Genomic DNA, 9,978 nt, shown 5'->3' on the forward strand with positions numbered 1-9,978 from the left:
TTGAACTCAAAATGAGGGTGTTGCACCTGCATCCAGTCACAACCCTTCACTTTCTTTGATGCTCCAACCCACTGCTATCTACTCTTGGCCTTCTACATTGATCTCCCAAGCACTCACCAGACGAGCGAAGCTCGAGTCCACGCGCCCCGCAGCCTTTTCCAACAATCAGTTCCTCCTCTTTCACAAAACGGCAGGAATACATGATGGCAACGCTTCTCCTCCACCTTACTCGTGTCACCACTGACTCTCCAACGAGTCAAGACGCCCTCCGCCGCACTCGAAGATAAAGAAGCCGCTGCTGGTACCTTCTCCAATCCAAACTTCATTCATTTTGTACATCATCCAATATCCCTTTGATCTGGGATAATATAAAACTCATGCATACTGTATACAATTATGGCAGATTTGCATTCCCTCGCAACACACATGCACATGTACATTCACATGACATGCACCGGACACTTGTCTGTTTCAATTAGTTGTAACAGTTTGTAACCACTTACAAGAGACCCTCTCACAATTGTAATACACAACTCTCGTACATACATCTCAAATTGCAATACATTCAGTTACATCCTCTTGTTCTTGGTAGTTGTGTTCATCCCCTTCACTCTGCATGTGCGCAGCTATGGAGGACCTCAACCTCTAACCAGGCTATCTCCTCTACCCCTTGGTTCTACCTGAACCTTAACATGTATATGCAACTGTGATGAAGCCTCTCTTTCGAATCAAATTTGAATGGGCTGACCTCAAACTGCTTATCGCACTTGGCCGTCCTTAATTTGGCTATTTTGGAGGTCACTAGCTGGATTTCAAAAATTCAATGTCCTCGGGGGTGCTGCCACTTACGTCAGCCACATCACCCCTCATAATCTTTTCCGGATCATCACAATTTTCAGCATTCTGGGCGTCCTTTAGCTTGATCACCACTCCATCAAACACTTTCATGTAGGGCCTTTTCACAAAATTCCCTGCAAAAGTACATGGTTGCAACACATGGTTAGAAAACAAAACCTGAGCTAGTTTAACTCGAGCCAAAGCTACCGCACCCATAGTGTCATCCAGAGTTCCATTAAAGCTTACCTCAATTTTTTGTAGACACGGTACAGCAACACACATGGTTAGAGAAGAAAACCTGCGCAATAGTTTAACTCGACCCAAAGCTACCACACCCACAGTGGCATCCAGAGGTCCATTAAAGCTCACCTCAATTCTCTTTCTGATTTTGTAGACACGTACAGCAGCTTGTTCCCAATCTGAATACCTGGCTTTTGCAACTTCTAGCCAGATCACTTCCACACTTGCGCCTTCCCTGGGAAAATATGAACAGGAGAAACCCAGGATGTAAGCTAGGATTTCATTCGAAACTTCCACCTTTACACGTGCGTACCGAAGTTCACACCCAACCTTGCAAATGATACACCATGGACTGCGTGTGAATCTTGAACTATCGAGAGCAAGACCCTTAAATCACCATCCTTCATGAAGGCCGTGAATGGTCCATGGTTATTTTCAAAAAGGGTCCTGGTTGCTGTTGGTCGCCCTTCCTTGGAGCATGGTCTCTCGAGGGCCATTCCCTTCACCTTGTACACCATTTTCGAGATCATCACTTTCTTACGCAGTGCCTGTTTGTACTATAAATCAGTCACGGGTTGACAGAAAAATGATTTGCACTGTCAAGTTGGTTCGTGAAATCAACTTCCCTTGCAACTGCTTGTCACCATTGTCATTAACATCCAAACGTTGTGATCTGACCTCGTTAATCTCATAGTGCCTTCCCTGGAAGCATATGCTGCTTCCAGCTGGCCAATGGTCACCCAGTTCTGCCTTACCATGCGTTTGAACAGCTCTCACATTAGCCACTCCACTAGCTTGAAGCCATGAAGGCTGTGGGATCTTGATAGCTTTCACGTGATATCCATGGGGCGGTGTTGGGAATCCAAGCTTGCAAGTTACTCACAAGTCACGCGCATATGCCCTTCTGGCAAGCCGAACAATCTTGAACGTCTAGGGAATGGCCCTTGGGAGGCCCGTTTTCCAAAGAAGGGTGACCGGTGGCAGCCAGGAGCCCTATTATGGAAAATAGGCTAACCAATGACCATTCACGGGACTGTCATGATAGGAGGAGCCGATTCTGCAGTTGATGATGATGGGAGGACAGATTCTGCAGCTGATGGTGACGTGCAGGAGGTTCTGAGTTTGCTAGGTTGGAATCTGCACCGAATGGGAACGACACCCACTGATATGCCCAAATGCTAAGGCCAGTATCTCAGTGCCCATGCAATGAATCTTTCTTGCTCGCCTTGACATTGGTTGTAGTAAAGAATCCATAAGAGATCCATATCCTTCTTCCTCCATTTGCATACTTAGTGTCTCTAGCTTAGCATAAATGTTCTCAGTTTGAGGATGACGTTTGTCACTGACAATGAAATCATGCACCTCATTGTTGACTTCGATAACGGCCTGTCCGGGCTTCTTCCATGCGTTTGCAGATAGTCTCAGCCTCTCTACTAAGGCTGCATCTTCCTGCATCCCAGCATACTTGTAAAGGTTATACATGAGCACGTATGCACCAGCCTTCTTGCCATCCATTGCCACAACATGATCAAAACAATGCCTTCCCATTTCCACATTGCTATGTAGTTTGCAGTGACTAAGCAAAGACGTCCACCCGGCAACATCAAACACAAATGGCATGCATTGAAGCAAATCAGCTGCTTCCTCCAAGTGTCCAGCATGGCCAAGAAGATCAACCATACAATTATAGTGGTCGAGCGTAGGTGCAACTTTTTCCTTTTTCATGACTTCAAAGTGCTGGCAACCTTCAACTAATCGGCCCTCCCGACTGCAGGCCGAGAGAAGGCTAACCAAAGTCACATCATCTGGCTTCCAGCCCTCCCGTTGCATGCCCTCGTAATACTTCAGTGCCAAGCTGTACTTTTTGGCCTGTGCATAACCTGCCACCATGGCAGTCCAACTCAAACTGTCCCTCATTTGCAGTCCATTGAACACTCTTTTACCATCCTCCATGCACCCACACGTGGTGTACATGTCAATCAGGGAGTTTCCCACATGTACATGGGCTTCAAGGTGCCTTTCAAGAATGAAGGCGTGGATTAGCTTGCCCTCTGCTGAAGCTGCCATATTGGAACATGACTTCAAAATGCTGACAAAGGTGATCGTGTCTGGTACCAGGGCCCCCTCTACCATCTTGTGGAAGAGTTGGATGGCATCCTGATCGTGCCCATGCAGGGCATACCCAGCAATCATAGCACTCCATGTCACCGTGTCCCGATGTGGCAATTTGTCAAACATCTTGCGTGCATCATCGATGCTCCGGCACTTCGCATACATATCAATAATGCTGCTTATAACAAATTCATGACACTCAAACCCAATCTCTATTATGGAGGCATGAAGGAGTCTGCCATGCTCAAGGGTCTCAAGGCCCGAACACGCTTTGAGAACGCTCACAAAAGTGGCAGTATCAGGTGCTAAACCTTTGGCTTGCATTTTCTGAAAAAGTTGCAGAGCCTTCAAACCATGTCCATGAGCGTGAGCATATCCACCAATCATTGCACTCCACGTCACCACATTTTTTTCCCCCAGTCTTTCAAACACACAATGTGCATCTTCAACACTTCCACGCTTTGAATACACATCAACTAGGGCACTTCCAACCACCAGATCTGACTCAAAGCCTCTTCTAAAGATTCCAATATGCATCAACCTGACATAACCTAAATCTGCTGCACCAGCACATGCTTTTAAACCACTAGCAAACGTGACTAAGTTTGGTTCTGTACCCTCCTGCCGCATTTTTTGGAAAAGTCTGAGGGCTTCCTCACTAGATCCATGCTGTGCATAGCCTGCAATCATGGCTGTCCATGTAACCACAGTCCGTACTGACACGCCATCAAAGACCTTGCGCGCATTCTGTAGGCTTCCACATTTGGCATACATGTCCGTGAGAGAGCTCCCAAGAAATGAATCTGACTCACAGCAACATTCAATGATGTGAAAATGCAGTAGTTTGCCTACATGCAAAGATGCTGCACTAGGGCATGCCTTCAGGATGCTTGCGAATGTGATACTGTTTGGCACAACACTCTCTTGCTGCATTTTTAGAAAGAGCTGAAATGCCTCCTGACAATGTCCATGCTGGGCATAACCCGCAATCATGGCATTCCAAGTCACCACATTTCGAAACTGCAAGCTATCAAACACTCCACGCGCCTCCTTTACACTCCCGCATTTCGTGTACATATCAACAAGAGCATTGTCAATGACTACATCTGGTTTCAAGCCACTGTTAAGTACCCTCTTGTGAATCAGCCTTCCATATGGCAGGCCTTCTGCACTAGCACATGCTTTGATGACGGCAACAAACACGTGTCCATCTGGTTTTACCCTTGATTGCAGCATTTGATGATACAGCACGATAGCCTGCTTGTTGCACTGGAACTTAACATGTGCAGAGATGATGGCACTCCATGTAAATGCATTGGGTTTAGACAGTTTGCTAAACACTTGATTGGCCTCCCCCAAGCTCCCACATGATGCGAACATGCGGATAAAGTGGCTCCCTATGTATGCATCTGACAGAGGCTGATACCTCGTGGTGAGCCTGTGCAGTGCTCTGCCTGCAGCCAGGTCTTGCTTGTCGATGCACCATCTCAGAAGACAGTAGAAAACGTTTGTAGGTATAGAAGATCCTTGCCGATACAGAAGATCAATAGACTGAAAAGCTTCGCCAAAATGTCCTTCGTTGCAAAGCTTCCTCAAACCTTCTAGAAGATTCTTAGGGGCAAGGTTCATGGTCATCCTGCATCGATCAGAATACTAAAAGTTCACAGAACATGTGTACGTACACACACACACACACACATACGTATACACGTTACGTAACTACCTAGCTAGCTACACGTATTTCGTACGTGCGTACGTTTTGTTCTAGGAGGTCCCTCTATCAGAGGTGTCATTCCCTTAGGGTTTCACTGGGCTATCAAAGGTTGTGCCTCTTCCTCCAATTCTGTCAATTCCATAGGAGGTTGGGAGATATCAGTTCAGCCTGCAGTTTCGTGATCTTCTTGGCTTCTCTGAGGGCTTCCTCCTCTAACTGGTCTTCCCTTCATTTTTTGCCCAATCACCACAGGCTCCTTTAGAAGTCTCTTTGGCAAGTCTCCTTCCAGATCTGCCCTGTCATCCTCTGTCTCCTTGGGCTCTAGGTTTTCATCAATTGTTCTACTGGAGGTCATGGTTGCTTCCAGCTCCCAGTTGAGCTCTTGCTGACCAACCAGGGGAGGGGTGAGCTCCAGTAACTCGTTTAGGCGAGTAGAGCTCAGAGCCCTTCATCAATTGTTCTTCTGGGTATGCCAAAAGTCCTGTTTCTTTTTATGCGCCCTGTTTTAAACCATCCCTTTGAGGAGTGAGTACTATCTCCACGCTTTCTTTAATACTTTCAATGACGCATACACATGGCATTAGGCCGAGGTTTACGTTTTTTTTAAACCCAGGAGCTCGCCGAAAAGCGGGACCACTCCTCGCGCGGGGGTATAGTGAGCAGGCATTAAAAATTGCGAGGGTCCAGAGATTAATCGAGAGGGGAGATGGGTTCTGAGGATGGGTGCCATGCATTAAGGTTTCACGCGCCATTTCAAATGCCACATCGAGGGGAAATGTGGTATGCATGTATGATGGTGTCACGTTGTTATGGACTACCGCACCTCCCAAGAGAGAACTTTACCCATTTAGAATCGGAAGTAACAATAGACAACAACTTTCGTTGGGTACTTATCAATGCTTCAAGCTCATGTCCCTTGAGGCTCTCCAAGCTTGCTTTGGGAAGCTCCACTCCTCCAATCTCCACCTCCTCGCTCTCACCACCACGGAGTCACTCACATCACACTGCAAGGCAATCTTCCTCTCACTCTCCAATGCACACGCATAGAAGAGGAACATGCACTAGGGTACTCTCTCTCTCTCTCTCTCTCTCTCTCAAGACGAAGCAAGAGCTCTCATAGCACAAAGGGGGATTATGTTCTTTCATTATGAGAAATTGCCTTTTATACATATGGCCCTTATTCATACTTGGGCGTCCAAAACTTACTAACTAAGGCCTTGGGTAGCCAGTATCTCAAAATGTACAACTTTTATAGTACCTTTATATAACACTTATTAATGTCCTCAATTGGAGGAGCATCTTTGTTAATCCAAAATGGGATTAACATCATCCCTACATGATCTAGGTTCTATCCTCAAAACCTTTTACTGAGGTCGAAAGACCTAGTCGCCGAACTCGTGTTTGTAGAAGTTCCGACGGGATTAAATCTTTTTCAGGGTTCTTCTAAATACGGAGTGTGATGTCCAGAACCCGCTGTTTACCATATCTTCAAACGTGATATGCATGTAACTGGGTAGACACCTTAGGCGATGATAATATAGCATCATGCCTCTTTAAGATGGACCTCCATTCATGTCAAAGCAAAGCTGCTCTGCTTCAAATCCATCATACCTTTCCTTTAGTTGATTGATAAGAACAGCAATCAGCTTCATGAATCTGATGGCGGCTATTATGTCTAGATCTGGAATTCTGCGCCATGCTCGTATCCATGTGAGCAGTTGATTTCTTTAACTTGTGATATCCTGGAATGTAGATGGCAAGAATTAAGGAAAGTTGTAACAGACGTGAGAATCCCTTTGCTTTGCTTCATGGAACTGGAGTGGAGTGAGCCATCTTTTGATTGGCATGTAAAGTGGATCCACTCTTTGTGTTGGTGGGGAGCACTGGTACTAAAAATTATACTCTGGCATTATCAGGTGCTCCTTGCGCCAATCAGGTTGTATGCCAAAATCCTCGAGTCTGGGATTGGTATCATCTGATCTAGATTGTTGTGTAGCCTCCCCTTGTATGTACTGGGTGTTGTTTGCACCATCTGCAGAAACAATAGCTGATCATGAATGTTACAATTCAAATTTCCAGTAGAGATCTGCCAAGTGTGCGGGTTGGCCAGCTTGGTGTGACGAGCCACATTCTCCCACAAGTTGCCCTCTCCTCCCATTGGTAACAACTCTTCTAATTCTGGCATTCGGCCTTGGAGAGGGTATGGTACATAAGGCTACCTTCGTGATTTCATGTTAGGATATGCATCTACCATGATCCTTTTGGTAGGCTTAAATGGTGTGATTTGCATCAGCACTTTGAACATGGGTTTAGGCTTTAAGAGTGGGTTGCCTGCTCGGATGAACCTCGTACTCTATAGTAGCTGACAAAGACTCAAGGATATTTATTGTATGTCGTCCTGAGGGTGAAGATCACGTACCTCAATCTTTGAATTCTTTTAAGATAGCAATGTGCTCTTCTTCTTCAGCCGCAGTTAAGTCTTTAGCAATGTGCTCTTCTTCTTCAGCCGCAGTTAAGATAGCAATGTGCTCTTCTTCTTCAGCCGCAGTTAAGTCTTTAGCAATGTGCTCTTCTTCTTCATCCGCAGTTAAGTCTTTAGCAATGTGCTCTTCTTCTTCAGCCGCAGTTAAGTCTTTAGCAATGTAGACAGGTTTGGTATCCTCCTTTGGCTCTGTAATGTCTACCTCCTTAACTTCATCAATGGTGTAGGTTTGAAATGGTCCAGCACTGAGAGAGTAGGCCTAGCTTTGTCATCCTCATCATCTTCTGTCCTAGCCATCGCTTTCTTTAGCCATCGCTTTCTGTCCTAGCCATCGCTTTCTTTAGCCAGAGCCTTATTTTGTTTTCTTCATCCGACCTTAGAGAGTTTTGGCGTATCCGGCTCTTGAGATGTGGCTTTCTCCTCTTGTTTTCTTGCCAAGGTTATCTTACTCAACTCCTCACCCCATTCCTTAGAAAACTCCTCGTGCACCTTAGTGGTCTCGAGATATCTTAGCCATTGGGGCATCCGTGGGTCTACTTCGTAATAGGGCATTTTGGTGAGCGGTATACCTCTTTTGTTTTTGCCATCTCCTAAGGCGTTGGGTGCTATTGTAGCCTTGCGGTCCAGAGTGCTATTGTAGCCTTACGGTCCAGAACCTTCTGTGTAGGAGGCTTCATCCTCTGTTTCTTCTTCTATTAGTTGCACATCTACCATGCACATTGAGGTGGTGGGAATGTTTCCCGATTCAACGTAACGGGTTCCTCTGGGGGGCAACACATCTATATAGGCAAGAACATGCATCTAGTTTTCATCACTAAAATCCGGAGGTGGAAGCGACGCGTACATTTTGGCCTCTTCCTCTTCTTGTGAATTCTCCTCAACCAGTTTGACAGACTTGTAAGGATGTGGTTCATTTTGTGGTGACCAAATCATTTCCAAACAATTTCCCTTCCATCAGGTGTGCCTTCCAAATTTGTAGATCAATTTTCAGAATCTGCAAATCCTTTTCAACATACAATTGATCTAACACCTAATCATGCACCAATTTGGCTTCCCTCATGAAGGATCCACCCAAGATAATGTCATATGAATCCAGCTGACGCAGAAAGTCCATTACAATAAATGTATGATGGTAGTAGCATGAAAAGACCTTAAGCCTAATGTTTTTCAACAGCCCCATTGGTCTTGAGGATGTTTTATTTGCCATCGTGAGATGATTAGACTGCTCTTTCCAATTCTAGTTTTCCCCAGTTTTCCCAACATCATTTGGTAATAATGCTCACACCCGCACTTCCATCCAAGATAGCTAGTGCTTGGTACTTGTTATAGTGGATTGGAATTGTGGCATTCGTATCATCACTCTCATAATACCGGCCCAATTGGTTGACAAGTATTTTGACGAATCTGGGTGTTCCTCCTTCCTCATGTACTAGGTTTTTCTGTGCCATAGGTGATTGGGTCTCCCTTGTATTGGACATTGGGTTCAATCCTTCCTCTACCTCCTTGACATCTACCCATAATGCCAATGTGTTGCGTAGCAATGGTCCAAGCAGGATTTTGACGGTTGTGGAAAATATTGTTGTGAGATTGCCTATGTCTCTAGGTTCTCTGGCAAGTGACAGTTCATTCCACATGTTTATCGCGTATTCAATCCTAGGGAATGAATGGATTGATAAATCTTGATTTGCTTCCTCAAACATTCTTACCATGAGGTCACACTGAGTCCCTTCCTCTCAGACTCTTTTGGAATTGGAGTAGTCACATCTAACTTCCTTTCTTTAGACAGCTCATTTCTTGGATACACTGTATCCCTAGCCCTATTAGCCCTCAATTTGGCTTTGTGGCTTTGTGGCTATGTTGACATTCCTCAACCAAGGCCTTAGCTTCCTCAAGCTTCCTTATTTCCTCTTCAGCATTAGGGTATTCTCCAACAATTTTGGGGGTTGTTGGTCTCTCTTTTGGCTACTCATTTGGTTTTGGCCCTTAGTCATCCCCTTCCTTTGATTGGGTGGATCCAATGTCAATGGTATCTTCCTCGGATACCGAATCATGACCATGGTATCACCCTTTCCCCTTTTTTTCACTCTTCTCATTCTTCCCATCTTAGAGGTTGTAACACCTTTTGGGTTTTTCTTTTTGTCTGCCTGTTTCGCTTGGGCACATGTCAAGACATTCAGTGGTGTGATGTTTCCAGGCTGCACACTTATAGTCATGATGGTGGCATGGTTAGAAGTAGAAGCAGAGCCATTGACACAATATGGGGAATCCTTGATCAAATGATCAACACCACACTTAACACATGAAAGTGTAGGCATGGCGTTGGTCTATGCTGCAACTGACTGGGTTTGGCCAGCATTAACCACATTCTTTAGAGGACACTCCGCTACTCGATGAGGTCCATTACAATGAAAACATTGTATGGGTCCCCTTCTCATAGTTGAGTTTATGTCTTTTCCTTTCCATTGTACCGTGGTTTGAAACACTGCTGGTGTTTTGATTTGTAAGACATATGATCTCTATGGGCTCCTTGTAGTCATTATTGACTTCTACCTCATGCATGATTTCTCCCTCTTCCAAGGGTTCCTCGATCAAC

At 45.3% G+C, this 9,978-nt stretch overlaps 1 protein-coding gene across 2 annotated transcripts; it reads right to left on the bottom strand.

Moving 5' to 3' along the window:
- Nucleotides 1-451: 451 nt before the first annotated feature.
- LOC147638279 (pentatricopeptide repeat-containing protein At2g33680-like) lies at nt 452-5,422 on the bottom strand. Of its 2 annotated transcripts, XM_086798187.1 has the most exons (3): nt 1,408-5,412; nt 1,207-1,312; nt 452-971 (listed from the first exon to the last, which is right to left on the bottom strand). In XM_086798187.1, the coding sequence occupies exon 1, from the start codon at nt 4,822-4,824 to the stop codon at nt 2,203-2,205; it is 2,622 nt and encodes an 873-aa protein (XP_086654313.1). In that variant the 5' UTR covers nt 4,825-5,412; the 3' UTR covers nt 452-971; nt 1,207-1,312; nt 1,408-2,202. The 2 variants fall into 2 exon arrangements, with proteins under 2 accessions (XP_086654313.1, XP_086654314.1); XM_086798188.1 differs by having other exon boundaries at nt 1,207-5,422.
- Between the last annotated feature and the right edge of the window lie 4,556 nt (nt 5,423-9,978).

The sequence above is a fragment of the Cibotium barometz genome, chromosome 5 (genome assembly GCF_041138505.1).
Source record: "Cibotium barometz isolate CiBa-2024 chromosome 5, ASM4113850v1, whole genome shotgun sequence".
Lineage (NCBI taxonomy): Eukaryota > Viridiplantae > Streptophyta > Polypodiopsida > Cyatheales > Cibotiaceae > Cibotium > Cibotium barometz.

What these genes read in the sequence shown, in the direction of transcription:
- LOC147638279 (XM_086798188.1), bottom strand. Translation starts at nt 4,824, where the DNA reads ATGACCATGAACCTTGCCCCTAAGAATCTTCTAGAAGGTTTGAGGAAG.